We start from the raw sequence: 15045 nt of genomic DNA on the forward strand, positions 1-15045 counted from the left end.
AGTTTCCATGCTCCGGGCATCTGTATAAAATCAACAACAGATCAAACCGCACTCCACATTGGCCTTTACTTCACCTCAGCCACACCCTGCCTGAGCTGACGAGGCATTTCACGGCCGGTTAAGATTTATCGTAACTACGGAGGATCGAGCGATTCCCAAGGAGGTCTATCAAGTATAGATAGTTACGGGATGGCCGGTATTGTTTCATTGCTATCTATTCCATCAGATGTGTTTTAAACCATGTCCTCTGGGTGAAAAAATGAACAACAGCGTTCAATTCACATGAGATAGAGTATTCACAAAGATGTCAAATTGTATTTTTGTCGTTGATATCATGATACTATTACCTCTAAAGGGCTCTCCATATAAATGCTGGAGATACTCGGCCCCTCAACAAAGCTGGTTGGGTTAGATTCTTGTACCTCTTTCCATAGAAGCATCCCTTCTACGTCGCAGGGGGTGTCTAGCCATATTATGGAAACCATGATCTCTTTTAACTGCTCCCATGATTCAACCCCGAACATCTGAACCATCCAGCGCAGCCGCTGAACGTACCAGGGTCGATGCACTGTTTCAAAGGATGAAATCCCGCCTATGGTCAATACCCAGAGCAGCATTTCTATCATTGGCATCCATAAGTCTAGCCTCATTTGCGTCAACTCCAGCTCATATCTCAGCAAGTGTGCGAGCCTTGGATAGGGTTCGATTGTTAACGGGATGGGGAATAAGACAAGCAAGCTGTATGCGATCAGAGCAAGCCGGAGAGATTCGTACGTCGGTGGCAAGACTTGAAGCGTTTCCAGCATCTCAGCGGAGGTGGGAAGGCTCATCAGGTGGTAATGGACCATATTCCGAAGATCGAGGACGTAAGCCATGTCCAAGGTAGGGCAAAGCCCTTGCGAATACTCGTGCACCAATGCGTTGTATCCACGGATTGCGTGGAATTCCCAAGCCATGGCGGTTGGAACTACGGAGTTGAGACAGGATTGTAAGGGCATGGAGTTTGTAGGCCAGCTGGGTTCGAACGCCGATAGAAACATTGCTACTTCGTCTGGTTGTAAACGCGCTCGAAGGGGCCAGTAAGGTCGTTCAAGGTATTTACTCGCGACGATCAGATTAAACCTAGATCGACATCGTTAGCCGTGTTGTCTGTCGATATACCTGGAGTTGCAGAAGGCTACGCATACGTACGTTGATAGACCTTGTTTCAACCCAGGCATCTCAAGTTTGTCAAAGCCTCCCCTCGTGTCCACCAACTGGCGCAAGCCCCGTATGTGTCCTTCTGGGATCACAATGTCTGTGAATCGAGACAGCCACTGTAGGTTTGAAAGTGGAACTTGCCTCATACGGGCAGTCGCATTTCGCTTTCGTTCTGGAGGGTGCAGAGCCAGAGCAAATGCACACATCACAATCTCATCTGTCACTTCATCCGGGCTGCTATTATGAACGAACTCTTTTAAGCCTACAATTGCCTCTCGCTCCATGAGCAAAATTTCGTAATTGTCTTGGGTGGAAGGTTGCAGGGACTGGTCATTAGCTTGCTCACGGAGCTGCATATGCTCCGCCCCGGAGTGAAGCCAGGCGTTGAATAGAGGAGGACATTTCATTGCACAGTTCATCCATTCGTGAACGAATGACTCGCCTTTGTAGGTAAAGCCTGGGAAGAGTTTGGGCCACATGTCCTTTATGGCTGTTGCTCGACGTTAGAAATGAATCAGTCTATGTCCGTCTAGGAAGATGAGGACCCACAGTAATTGAGCACTCGGCTTACGCAGTCTGGACTGAGCTTTGAAGGGTAGGTTTGGAAGGGATCGAGTTGGGCATGGCTGTTGTGGTCGAGGGTGAAGAGAGTCTGGTGCCGCTCAGGCATATCTGCAGCTAGGATATTGTATACTTCTCCGCACCCCCGGGACTCTGAATGAAATTGTACGTCGTCGTTGTGGGTTTCGAGGATAACCTCCGACGGCGGCCTTGTCAGTGGTCGGTCGTAAATACATGGCACCCCCATCCTTCCAGTAGTGAGACGTTCGGTGGTTAGCAGTCAAAGAGAAGTCCCAATGGGAAGTCAAATACTTACTGCGAGCATCGGGAACATCGCGGGAGTGCCCTGCTGCAGAGCCTCTTGCCCTCCCTACATCTTTGGCAAGCCGCTTTTGCTTTGGGGGGTTCGAGGGATAGTACAAGCATCGAGAGATCGGGATTAGTACTAGCCATGAAATGTCAGTGCCAGAGTCACCGAGTTCCGATGGTATATGCCATCGTATATACACACTACCCACCTTAATCCCCAAGAATCTTCTAAATCTGGGGTAAGGCTTCTCTCCCCCCTCATCGCCTGTTCAGGATACTGGCAAATATGAGACACGCTAGATCACGGGTCAGCAATGAGACGTCCCTTTTCACCCAGACGGGAGAAGTAATCAGGTAAACCCACCGCTGGCACCTTGAGCATGAGGGTAAAGTCTTGTCACATTTTCTCTTTTTTGACTTGCACTGTAAACACGCCTGTGGTGCAAGTTGTATTGGTAGACTCGCTTCGGCCATTATCATGAGGCGATGTTTAACGAGCAACTCTCCGGGATCTCCACATCGACAGACCGTTCTTATACGTTCTAAGTTTGTCATCAGGACTGACTTGGCTTTTTCTAGGGTTTGCCACGAGCCGTCAGCCCTATAAGCTTGAGTAGGTGTGAGTAGGCGTGGCTTAGACACCCGGTGCTTCTCTTCAGAGGTCGATTTAACAATAAGGCTTTAGTCAGGAATCAGCTTCGGCCACCGATGAGCTAGAAGGATTGGGGGAATCTCCAGTGGTCGAAATTACTGGTAGGCCTAGAGAATGTCCCTTATACCAGATTAAGACAGAGAAACCTGTCCCAAGGCGTTGGTGCACAAGGATTGGGGAAGATTGAAATTGTGGAGCGTAAAGCATCCAGGGCCCGGCTGCAGTAGCTAGGGATTCAATGGGTGTGAGAACACCGTTCGATACCCTGACAGGGACGTCAGATACAGAACCCTAACGATGATGCAACAGGGTGACACGGGTTATCCATCATACACTGAACCACGATAGGACATAATACCCGACTGTCAAGCAAACCGGCCGTCTGGTTGCTTATATTGCCCCAAAAGACAGCATACACAAGATCATGAAATTGAAAATTAGTGAGCCGGGATTCTCCTCTTAGTCTTGTATAGAAGAAATGTGGTGGCGTTTGAGCTGGCTCAACCGGCCCAACAATGTGGGCCTCCACATCGACTACAGCACTGATAGTCTGGACCATCGTCTAAGGCGTGGAACTCTTTTCCGCCGTGTCCCTGAAAATATCCATTCCCTGAGCCAAACATTGACTTCGTGCTTGCCCATATGTAGTCTACGGTCAAGGAGACGGCGAGACGACAATGAACCGTATGACGCACTACATGCACTAGTGAACAGGTCGATTTGTACTCGTATAAATCCAGGAGTAGTCAATACTTACGTACAGTACCAGACAGCATGTTGAATAGACCTCATTTCATGTCCATCATCGAATATCAGAAGCCACCAAGTGGAGAGAGGCTGAGTCATGATGAGGTGAAATCTCCACTGCTTACCGGGGTTATTACTCATCCTGCAGGAATGAGACGATGAGATGGAATGGAATGGAATGGAGAAATCGAACTACAGAGTACTAGTAGCGATCCGTCAGATTGGCTGAGAAGGGGAGGGTTCAAAAAAAAAAAAGAGCGGTTCGTTGCCCATCGATTTAGATCTGTGGATAAAAAAGGTCTATTCCTATATAAACCCGCTCCTGCAGCTTTCCAAAACCAATTCAATTATGGGGTTAACTCAACCGGTCACTGCTAAACTTGATTTGTGCAAACACGAAGAGAAATGAAATATAGTACAGAGGGTAATGAAGGCACTAAACTGAGGGTTTGAGGCAAAAAGTGCACAGCCCTACGAGCTCATAGCTGGGACGTTGATGGTTTTAATGGTCCACACCTTACCATCTTCGCTGGAGCTGAGACCAGTGTATGTAGCGCCACCAGCCGAGGCGATGGTGCTACCGAAGGTCTCATCTGCAGATGCCAAAGTGATCTCGGTGTTCAAATACTTCTGGGGGTTGACAGTGCCGGTACAGCCGCCGTCGCACTCAGTTCCTGTACCATATCTGTACAAAGAGACATGGATGTTAGCCCAAAGTTCAAATTTTCATCGTCGCCCCAATGATCAACCTACCCGGTCATATAAGGTCCAGACTTATGGGTAAAAGTCGAAAGGACAGCACCGGTTCTAACCCGGGTAACGTTTCTATCCCCCGTTAGCCAAATGATCCCATGCTTTATGCGGGAAACAGGTTCAATTTCTTACTGCAGCCAGGTCTCTCCATCTTCGAGCAAGAGGTACTCAATGCGGACGTGGTCATGTCCTTTAACAATACCGGCCTCGCCATCCAACTGGCCAAAACTTCCAAAAAGACTAGCGCGCACACACCATTCGCCGGTTTTCGCTCCGCACCAGGCATTGCTTGGCCAGCTTTCCAGAGTAGTCTGGACGAGGTCGCCGGTTCCATTGCTCATACCAGGCCAAAGGAACAACTCGCCGTTCTGGGTTGGAGGAGCGGCGCCAGGGACGATCGTAGTAACGGCCTTGGTAATGGTAGATTTTGAAGGACCAAGGGAGACGCTGCCTCCCCACGAATCTCGCTTAGCCGGAGCCCCCGTTGATGCCAGCGCAAGGGCAGGGAGTGCTAGAACTGCAAGGAACTTCATGTTGGCGACGTGGATTTCGGGCACCGTGTGTGAATGATTGTTTGATGTGGGGGGTAGAGGAGACCAGGGAATGTTCTGTGAAGTTTGAATGGAAGCAAAACCCGAGAACGGGAGAACTGCGATGCGTTTTATACGCGACCTGACTATGAACAGGACTTCATCTAAGTCGTGCAAATATTTCCACCCTGATTTTCCCCTGCAATATGCGTTCATTAACTGACGAACCCCTGGTTCTGAAGATGCAACCGCGGGCGTCACAGCCCCCGCCACCGGCATGGGAGCTTGATCATATTTGAAACCGACGGATAATTTTCTGAGGAGTCGACTCAGTCGAGAGATTTTAGGTATCCACCGCGTATGTACTCTTAAAATAACGGTTTCGGATCGTATGCTCATATACCAACCGGACCGGGCCTTGGTGGTGGAGAAGCATTTGAATTGCCCTAAACTGATTGATTCCTCGTGTACCTGCTTCAGAGGGTTTGATAATATAAGTTTCATATAGCCGGATAGTTGAATGACAATCCTACATCATCCATCCCTTAACGGACCCGAAAACCTGGACGATAACCCTCATCCCCTGGCTTAGACTGAATCTTTTCCGCTATGTGCTAGTGCAGTGGATCTTGATTGTAAGACATTGCCCACCAGAGTCCTGTTTCAGCATGCATCCGAGCTCCACAGGCTTGTATCTTCTTCCACGTGTGGATTGTAAAAGCTGATGCTGAATGGCCGTTCATAGGGCATTTCCCTGACGAAAGCAATAACGGTTTAATATAGCTTATATATTGCCAATGTAAAGCTCCGAGAGTGGCGTCTCCGGCTCTTAACAACACACGGACTTTTGTCCAAGCTTGAAATAGCTTCCCGGCGCAGGGTTTTCCTGGGTTGTTTCGAAAATTATAGCCGTTGATTTCGCACGAAGGACCTGTTGAGGGATGATTGCTAGAAACTTTTACGAGCCACGGCGACAACAAACCTCTGAACTCTTAGCGGTACAAAATATTACGACCAAAGGGCTGTAACCGGTTCGATTCTTCTTTTACAAGAGCAAAAATGCTGTTCCAGCCTGGTCCGGCCTACTGAAACGAAACCAACTACTGCCGCAATCCGAGATGTGCCGGACTCCAGACTGCATCCTTGTCTGATAGAAGGGACATGGCGGTCCAGCCCATAGCTTCTAGGGCATCAACGGTGTCGCAGACTTAGGACTAAAGGATCTAACATGACTCACGGAATTACCACGTCTCCTCGTCCGTCCTCCCCCCTTTTCCCTCCGAATGATCGCAACTCGTACAACTTCTTGAACTTACTATCGGACATCTTTCCGGATTCTACGACCCTCCCGTCATGAAGCACGACAACGCGATTGAAGTCGACGATCGTGTTCAGACGATACTCCACTGAGATAATGGTACGACCGTCACACCGTGGAATTCCTTCCGGATGATCGCCTGCATGATCTGATCAGCTTTAATGTCGACACTGTATCTGCCGTTAGACGCTGGCAATTTGGGAGCTTGCAGCCTGACGAAGCTCACCTTGAGGGCAGCTCATGCAACACCACAACCGTGCTCCTCAGCAGGAAGCCCTTTTTCATGCATGATCGCATCCAACCCGCCCTTCGCCTCGATCGCCGGCCAGATCTGGCATGTCTTCAGGGCCCAAATCGGGATCTCATCGTCTTGGGTTGGCGCTCCCCACGGGCCAAGGTTAAGGCATCGTCTCGGAAGGAACCCAGCATGGGTCCTGGGCGATGATGATGGTAATGTTAAGGGTCTGGCGTAGGGCCTCCCAGGAGCGAAGAGCCAGGAACCAGGTCCTGGCCGTTGATGGCGAGGGAGCCCTGACGGAATTCCACGAGGTGAAAGAGCAAGGCTAGAATACAAAGAGGGATGATTCACTGTATGAGGCGGCAAAGTGGTAAATGTCGGAAAGAATCAATCCCCTTAAGCAGGATACTCTTCCAGAGTATTCTTCCCGCAGCCCAGTCGGACCAACTATATAACACGAAAGGGATCCCCGTTTGATACGAAAATCGAGATTGCGCAGCCACGAGTTGTCATCCACCATCGCGAGGGCTTCTCTTTCCCGATCCTTGACGTGGACCCTGAATAAATTTACCGGAACGAAATAGCCGCCCTCTGGGTTGGAGTGGGGAAGGCGAGTTCCTGGAAAACTCTCATAATCCGAGCATCCTTCTGTCGCATCATTTGGCGCCTTTGGGACTAAACCCCATCATGAAGCTTTTGCTCGTAAGCCACCACGGAAGCTTCCTGTAAGGGGATCTAGGGGGTATAGCAGCAAATGGGCAGGTAGGGTTCAGCGACAGTATCCGTCATATGCGCAGGATCGATAACCCAGCCGACGCGCCAACGAGGGCAAAAGAAGTGCTTCCCAACAGAGCATACAGTGAGTGTGCGATGGTGAATCGCCGACCCCAGTGTGGTGATACGCATGAAGGGGACGCAGGTCATGCCCCGTATCAAGAGATTGTGTAGGTCGCACGTCGCCAATACGTTGCAGCTCCTCGGTCGAGAAGACCTTGCTGGTTGGATTGTGCTGGGATTAATGGCCCCCGTCCTACCTCAGCGAAGTCAAACATGTAGTCGGATGAAGAGGCGATTTCGATGCCGCCCTTCTGAGGAGAGTGTAGGGGAACATATCGGATCACACCACACTCCCGGCCATCGGAACGTCATCCAGGTATCTAAGTGGACGCCACAATTGGTCGCTGTAATTTCTCACGGGTATTGCCAAAGGGATATGGCACAGATGGTCGAAATATGCGCTAAAGAGGATGAGCCTGTCTCCAGGATCGAGAAAGGCCACCCAGACACTGAGCATGCCCATGCTAGATCGGCATTATACGCTTGAGAAGGAGGAGTATTTGCCTATCTTCGTCCACACCTGTTGTCATGGCGATTTCTGTGGCTGGATTCAACTGTTGGTCTTAAGGCGGGTAGGTAGGTTTGTGAATGGTTTCTCGAAGTCGAAGACGACCCTTTGCAGGAGCGTACTTATTGGAATCAACCTGATCTAGGGCCTCACTAAAACCTTCTATGATGAACTCTGGGTGATTCAACCCACTGCATTTGCCACTACTCGCGTACATTACGCTCCGTTATTAGGGACACGATAGTGACATTACAAAATAGTCCTGGCACATCTTCATGACCAGATGGATAAGAGAAGCTGATGCAGCTATACTGATCGGTGAACATACATCCCGCTTGCCCACTCCCTATACTCCACCAAGTTGGATCTCGTGCAAGCGGGTTTGGGGGTTGATATACACTAATAAGGTGTATCTCAGGATGAGTTACTGCGCTGTACTCTAATTTACTGTTTACTTGAGCCTTTACTCGAGTATTTTTTTCTCTTCTTTTCTTTTCGTTTCGTTTCTTTTTTTCGTTGTTGTTTAACCGTCGTTCCTCCTCGGCGTCACATCGCGCGAGAAGCATCGGAAAGGGGGCCTTCCAACAGAGGTAGATAACAATCATAATACAATAATAAGCCATGTTTTATACGTCAGTTGATCTCCAAGCCGTGGATAGAGCATGGCTATTCCACAATATCCTGATCACACAAGCGTCGTAGGAGTAGACTACGGCATTTCTCCACTCAGGCAGATCGCCAGATCGAGAGATCGGGGGTTGTGCAGACGCTTGTACTGCATTAGCTTAATTGTCACTAGGCGCTTCTATTGTACTGTAGGCCTGGGGTTGGTCATGACGGTCATGACCATGACCGTCGAAATTTTGGTCATGACCGTCATGACGGTTTCCAGGTTGTCAGATCGTCATTTTGCCTGCCTGATCGGGTTAGCGCCCGCAGGCTAGTCCTAATTAGGAATAGGGGTATGTATAGTAGTTATGTATTAGTTATTGATTACCTAATCTTATTACTAAGACTTTAGAAGCTCCCTATTGGCTACTAACAGACCCACCCTAATCACGTGCGGTCAGGTCATGACCGTCTGAAAACACCCGGTCATGACCATGACTGACCATGACCGTAATTTTCTGTCATGACCACCAGGGCTATTGTACTGTTATCTGGTTGCACAGATGTGCAAGCGGTTGTATGGGACGATACCGGGGTATCTCCAGCGAGTTCTGTTGTTTGAAGTGGTTTAGAGGCGAACCATTGAGACTTTCCCAAAGACATTGTTGCCAGGTACATAGAGAAGAGATATTCCAATGGTGTAAAAATACCACAATAACACCAACAGATTCCGCCTCATACGAGAAAGCGCAGATGGTCGCATAATCTAATGGTTAGGTAGGTGCCAGCGCCAGCCACGACGAAGCCAGAGACAGACCATAGCCCAAGGTCCACGAACTATCGAAACGCTTGCAGTAACCCTACCAGGATCGGGGTGATTCATGCTGCTGCATTCCAGGCCTGGTGTCTGGTCACAGGAACAGCCCGAAGACCCCCTTGTCGACCCTTAGATATGGATATTCTTACTCTGCAGATACCGCCAGCATCCTGTTCCAGCGCCAGAATTACTGTTAGTCGTCAGCGGCCCATCGGTCATAGTTCAGTCTCCGTCGTTTTTTCTTTTCAATTTCCTATTTCGGCTAGTGAGCTAGCCCCTATTGTTTGTGAGACATCTCTGTAGATTTGATGAATCAGACCCGCATAGGTAACTGCATATTACATTCGGGGTTGGGTCCTAATTGATACGGAGTACTCCGTATCTTGGTGGCAAGTCCAACATCGTCAACTCCTTCAGGCTTTGCAAAATAGAGCACACTCCTCGGTGATGTGCAAAAAAGGCGGGACGTCTACGATGAGTGATCTGCCTTCTGGGTCCGCGCAATCATGGTCCTCTCTAATCTCTGAAGTTGTCCTCCCCCGGGATCCATCACCGCCAGGCCGGTATCCACAAGCGTAAACCCAAACAGTCTCCTCCCCCTGAAAAGAGAGACATTGACCGCTCATCCGGGTTCGGAATTGAGTTCCACGGGGAAGCTGGACCTGTATTCCCGGCTTAAAGCGCTGATTCTGTTGGCGGTCTTCAGCTGCTCGAATGGCAGGTGTGAGCCACATGGGACAGCAGCATGTATGGGTCATCCGGAATCAATCCAATGACCGCTTCACCACTGACTCGCATACCGTGTTTTTGGTTGAATCAAGTTGGGATAGATAGTCTCTCATCATCTGCCCAAGAAATTGCGATACTTTACGGAGTTGATGGGTATCGCTCAGGCAGTGACCGTCTGGAGCCTTGCTGAGGCTTTGAAGAAAGAAAAAAAAAAAAAAAAAAACAAAAAGAACAGAAAAAAAAGACCCTGGTAATGCATTGAGAAAATCCCTGTTTTCCACTGATCGTGAAGTTACGCCTCGAGATCATTGTGGATAAACCCTGGGGGCCCCCCCCCGGTAGACAAAACCATTACCAGAGGTCCAGACCTGCAGCTCAGAAGAGATAAGCAGTTTGTCGATAATAAATTGTGTATCTTTCTGTGGATTAGCATTGTCTATTCCGGAATTGGTGTTGCCTGACTCAGGGACCTGCCGCCTTCTCCAGTTATAACTACAGGTGGAGTGATAGGTATATAGAGTAAGTAGACTTAATCTAGTTAATAGATTCAACTTTTATATAATAGAATAGGTCTTCTTTCTGCTCCTTTTGATTCAACAACCCAGACTTTCCTCTCTTCATTCATTACCTTGCTCATACATCTTACGAGTAACTATCGAAGAATGTCCTTGTACTCTCACATCGGAGAATCCCCCACGTAAACTCACCACCAAAGCTAGGGGACATTCCGCATATGTTATGAGGCGACTTGACTCCGTAGTTGATGTTCCACTCGACGAAGCCGGTTGTAGAATTGCACGCTAATGTTGTCGGAACCAAATGACTCCCTCCCCCCGATGTTAGCGCTTACCCCTTACTCACGGGGAGGGGGATCACTGCATGGATGGATGGATGTATGTATGTAGCTGGATCCTCTTTAGCAACTGGTAGAATATGGCACGATGGGTACGGAAGAAGCAAGTTTGTCAAGCTCCAGGACCAGCACTAGACTACTGGAACCTTCCTTCCTTCTCCCCGAATTAGCTTGGGCAGCGTCCCTCGTTTCCGGGTTGAAATTGGCCAAAGGTTAATTGACTCGGCCGAAGCGGCTCATTAGTCTCCTGCTCAAGCACCGGGTTTACCGTTTAGTTATCGCCAAACTGCGGCATTTGTCACTCACGAAACCAGGGACTTTTGACGTTTGGCAAAGGAGCTTTTCCAAATAGCTCCGGAGTACAAGCAGCACATAAGCACACAGATGTAAGCCGGCACCATCTCGACCACGTGTGAGACATTCGGAATTTGGCAACAAGTTTGTTGGGATTATATCGTACATCTTTATCTCCCTTGGGCCTAGGTGGAGTGATCCGTGACTGCCGGGGAAATTAGCGGATTGTACCCCGTAGGCGGTTTACAATCCTCCAATTGGTGGCCTTGAGAGGGGGCCTAGTGAAGTCAAACCATGATTGGAAATATAATAGGAAACGGGCGACGAAGGTCTAGTTTCCCTTCGTGACCTTGATACATACTCGTGGAAGAGTTAGAAGTTTCGCGACGTTACTGGAATTTCCAAATGGAGTATCACACAAGAAGAAACAAGGGAGTCCTTAATTAAAAGTCGGTCATATGGTATTAAAGCTTGCAAATAAAATTACTATGACATGACTAAGAATAGTTGGCCGGAAAGTTATCATTATTCTCCTCCGTGCAAGAGAGAAGTGGGTATGGTAAATCAGAAAAGATAGGGCTGGTGCCTATCCTCATTTGGCAGTATATCGTGGGAGTTGGAGATCCACATGCGAGGATGCATTGACTCCACAACAGGGGTCTGCTGTTCACAGAGGAGATAGGCATTGTCCTGGGATTGTATTCTTTGGCGGGCCTCGAGCTCTAGCCAGGGAAGCGCATTTCTGCATAGGGCAATGCCAGCCTGATATTGCGCGAGTGGATCCGGGTATCTGAGGCCACACCCCATTAACCACCCTGGGTAGCCAAGGGTTCCATGGGTGGCGGAGAACACAGGAGACGTCTCTGGCTCGCCATCCAGGAGACCGTGGATTTGTGCTATGGGTGTGCTGGGTTCCCCGGACCTCGGTGAGGCAGAATCCTGGGATTGGTAAGTCGTACCTGTCGTGTCCCCACTGGGGGAGGTGAAGCTGTTCGTAGTTTGCGAAAATGATAGTTTATCCATGGTCTCTGTTCCCAACCCCACTGTTGGTGTCCTTAACGTGGAAATATCGGAGATGCTTGTGAACGAATCCATCTGACCGTAGTTTTGCGTATGTGTCGGGGGACTGCTTGGAGAACTGGACAGATCCGTCGGGGGAATTGACGGAACAAGGGGATGCCTTCGCTGTTCTGAGGGAGGAAAGTCGTGTTCCCAATAGTGGTTACCAGGCGTACAGCTGGTGGACGCTGAACTGTGTGGCGTATTGCTGCAGGCTCCATAGGCCAACGCGGGTCTCTGCGATTCTTCCACCGAGTGTCTTTGTTGAGTAGAGCGAGACTTGGGTTCTTTAGAGCTCCGTCTATGGCAAGAGTATTTCTTGCGAGAAGGCTTCGTAACTTGCCATTTCTTCAGGCGGGCCCGGAGTTGTGTTTCACTGAACTAGTTGGTTAGCCGAGTCTCGTTCGATAACCAACCACAACGTGAAATAGGGATGGATTCTTCTTTGGCTTACCTGGGGTGAAAGTCTGGAGTCTGGATTACTTTGATGACCTGCTTAAGAGGCCATTCTTCCTCTTTGTACAACTTGGTAATCAGAACGCGCTTGGCCTCCCAGGTGTCGGCGGGGATGCTGCTCTTCATCGCCTAAGAATATGCCGGTCCGTAACCCCGGCAAAACGATCGTGTCTGTTTTTTTTTTTTTGTTTTTTAGAGGTTCAAACAAAGATATGACTTTGGGTTTGGTGGGTTTGGTGACACGTCAGAAATTTGCGACAGTATTCGATCTCATCGGAAGAAAGCATGGGAAGGAATGGTGTATATAGGGCTGGTCCAATCCACCACCATTATTAGATCAACAAAGCCGTTGTACTAGACACGCGTGTGGTCCTTGTCATAGCCGCATGGCATGGCCTTCATGTCAGCACGAATGTGGCAAATAGGGATACCTCTGCAAGCCGGGGCTCGAACAGGCCGGGAGGTGCGATCGCCAAATTGTATCCCCACATTAATCAAGGATAGAGAACGTGGATTGGCAGAGAAGCAAGATCCGTGATACCGCTTTCTACTCTGTAGCTGATCATGATTCACGGATCCAGGGCGCTCATTAACCAACCCTAATACGGTATATGTACCTACAAGGATTCTCCGTTCTCTTTCCCGGAGAGGTAACGTGTTGTTCAAGACGGTGGGATGATCGGGAGATGTCAAGATAATTCATATGATTATTAAGTATGACCAACCTCCCATTTCTGTCCAGACTGTCCAATAGCGGTATAATGTAAAAGTCTATCGCGTTTCATGGACCTTAAACTGGTGTTAGGGCAGGTAACAGACACCCATGCCATTAGCCTACGGGACGAGATCCGATTTTCTCGAATCCTCGTTTTAACACCGAAACAAGTCTGAGTCCTGCTTCAAGACTGCTTCAAGACTGCTTCAGAACTGGATATCCAGTGACTCCAAAGCCAACATTGAAGGAGTCAATTACGCCGGTGTGTCCCAGGCCCATTTTTCCTGATGATGCGCACCAGTTTGCGCAGTTTGGGCTGCAGCTTTCACCCAACGAAGCGCTACAACTAGAGAGATAGATGAGATGCAATATGGTGAGCTGATCATTGTAAGCATCGGCCTTCTCAGAGTAAGTGCCTCTTGATCTGAAACGGTTGAGATCTTGAAAATGAGATTTCGATTTAGACCCTTCTTCTTTCTCATATCGCCTTTATTTTCCTAATGCTATCTAGTAACACCCTAGCTGGATCGAAACTGACTAGAAAGGACCTTTGCCATGGGCTAGAGCATTTGGCATCGGGGTTGAGTCCTCATCCAAAAGAATCTTGTCTCCTAACGACAGTCACTTCATGATGTCCACTTTTAATCTTACACTGTGGAGGACCCCGGGGAAACAGGCGCAATTTAGGTGAGCCGACTTCAATCTTTTATAAATCTCAAACTCACTAATGTATTCTACTGATATTGCTGCTGTGGATCTCGGGATTGAGCACTACCCAGGGTAGGGCAATGCGAACTGATATGCATGTTAGAACTATACGGCCAATATCTTGCATTACAGACGTTGATTGCGCCTGCGTCGACGGATCAATTACAAAGAGATTCGCAGTAACCATTCACCTTCTGGTGTATTTCACATCCAAAAGCTTTCTCTGCGAGTTATATACTGGCGATTATGATTGTCTTTTCGAGCTCCATACTATGTTCACTAGGGTTTCTGTATATCCCAGACAATTTCGAACGAAGAAGAAACCACCCTAACATAAACAAGAAACCATGGAACACGAGTGAGCTAAGCGTATAAATTCCAGGCGCCTGGATATCTAAAAGTGTAACTCCCCAAGCGGCAGCTTGCAACTAGTCTCATTCATTCTGGCGACTCCCAACGCCGACGGATTCACCTCCCCGACCTATCATTCAGAGCGCTGTGTGGGACCACAATCATCTTGAGCTCTAGTAGGCTGAACTGTTGAAGACGATGTCTGCACTTTAAGTACCTTCAGCAAGGCAATCGGATCCGCCCCACGAGACGTGCTTCCGTGGCAGCCTGTACTGTTAGGGCATATTACGGCCAGCGTTAGGCTGAAGCTGTCGAAATGAAAACATCATCGCGCATTCCTTCCTTCTATATCCATTCGCCATCTTTTGTGAATACGGCTATAGACTCATAATTAGGAGACCAAAAGTGTAGTTCATGAGCCCCAAGGGAGATCGTATAAACGGTGGTTTAATAGGGGCCAAGGGTTAGTATGCCACATAATAACCTTAATGGCCTATACAGACTTAAAAGGTTATTGCGTGCGGCCGTAAGGGAAACTCTCTATCAACCTAGCTCCTGAAGTATATGAATTCTGGATAATGGAATGCCCCGCAGTATACCGAAAAGAAGGGGCAGAGGACCTCCAACATCTCATCTCGAACACAAAGACAGCCACCACACTGGCGGCGGATGTCATGTTACGTACGGGACTCCTGGGCAATTCAGGTACGCCCAAGCAGACCAAGAGCAGCTATCGGAAGGGGAGGACACTTCAGATAGCTTAGAAACAGATCGTGATAGAAGAAGACGGAGTAAGATGTG

General features: G+C 48.8%; 5 protein-coding genes across 5 annotated transcripts; 1 reads left to right on the forward strand and 4 right to left on the reverse strand.

Moving 5' to 3' along the window:
• Nucleotides 1-332: 332 nt before the first annotated feature.
• On the reverse strand, nt 333-1607 carry P175DRAFT_0495343 (uncharacterized protein; the record flags this gene model as incomplete). The annotated part of the gene is made up of 2 exons (XM_040896075.1): nt 333-1122; nt 1192-1607. The coding sequence occupies 2 exons, from the start codon at nt 1605-1607 to the stop codon at nt 333-335; spliced, it is 1206 nt and encodes a 401-aa protein (XP_040750410.1).
• Nucleotides 1608-3940: 2333 nt separating this feature from the next.
• P175DRAFT_0443097 (uncharacterized protein) lies at nt 3941-4755 on the reverse strand (the record flags this gene model as incomplete). Its single annotated transcript, XM_040894158.1, has 3 exons — nt 3941-4154; nt 4223-4294; nt 4355-4755. 3 exons carry the CDS (start codon nt 4753-4755, stop codon nt 3941-3943), a joined length of 687 nt encoding a protein of 228 aa, XP_040750411.1.
• A 1388-nt stretch (nt 4756-6143) lies between these two features.
• On the reverse strand, nt 6144-6355 carry P175DRAFT_0534808 (uncharacterized protein; the record flags this gene model as incomplete). Its single annotated transcript, XM_040900174.1, has 2 exons — nt 6144-6240; nt 6297-6355. 2 exons carry the CDS (start codon nt 6353-6355, stop codon nt 6144-6146), a joined length of 156 nt encoding a protein of 51 aa, XP_040750412.1.
• An 875-nt stretch (nt 6356-7230) lies between these two features.
• Nucleotides 7231-7632, forward strand: P175DRAFT_0534810 (uncharacterized protein; the record flags this gene model as incomplete). The annotated part of the gene is made up of 1 exon (XM_040900175.1): nt 7231-7632. The coding sequence occupies one exon, from the start codon at nt 7231-7233 to the stop codon at nt 7630-7632; it is 402 nt and encodes a 133-aa protein (XP_040750413.1).
• A 4700-nt stretch (nt 7633-12332) lies between these two features.
• Nucleotides 12333-12596, reverse strand: P175DRAFT_0415718 (Clr5 domain-containing protein; the record flags this gene model as incomplete). The annotated part of the gene is made up of 2 exons (XM_040893073.1): nt 12333-12390; nt 12469-12596. Coding segments are annotated over 2 exons (186 nt in total), but the record flags the coding sequence as incomplete, so codon positions are not given.
• Nucleotides 12597-15045: the final 2449 nt, after the last annotated feature.

This window comes from Aspergillus ochraceoroseus (assembly GCF_002846915.1).
Source record: "Aspergillus ochraceoroseus IBT 24754 chromosome Unknown P175scaffold_7, whole genome shotgun sequence".
In the NCBI taxonomy this organism is placed as follows: domain Eukaryota; kingdom Fungi; phylum Ascomycota; class Eurotiomycetes; order Eurotiales; family Aspergillaceae; genus Aspergillus; species Aspergillus ochraceoroseus.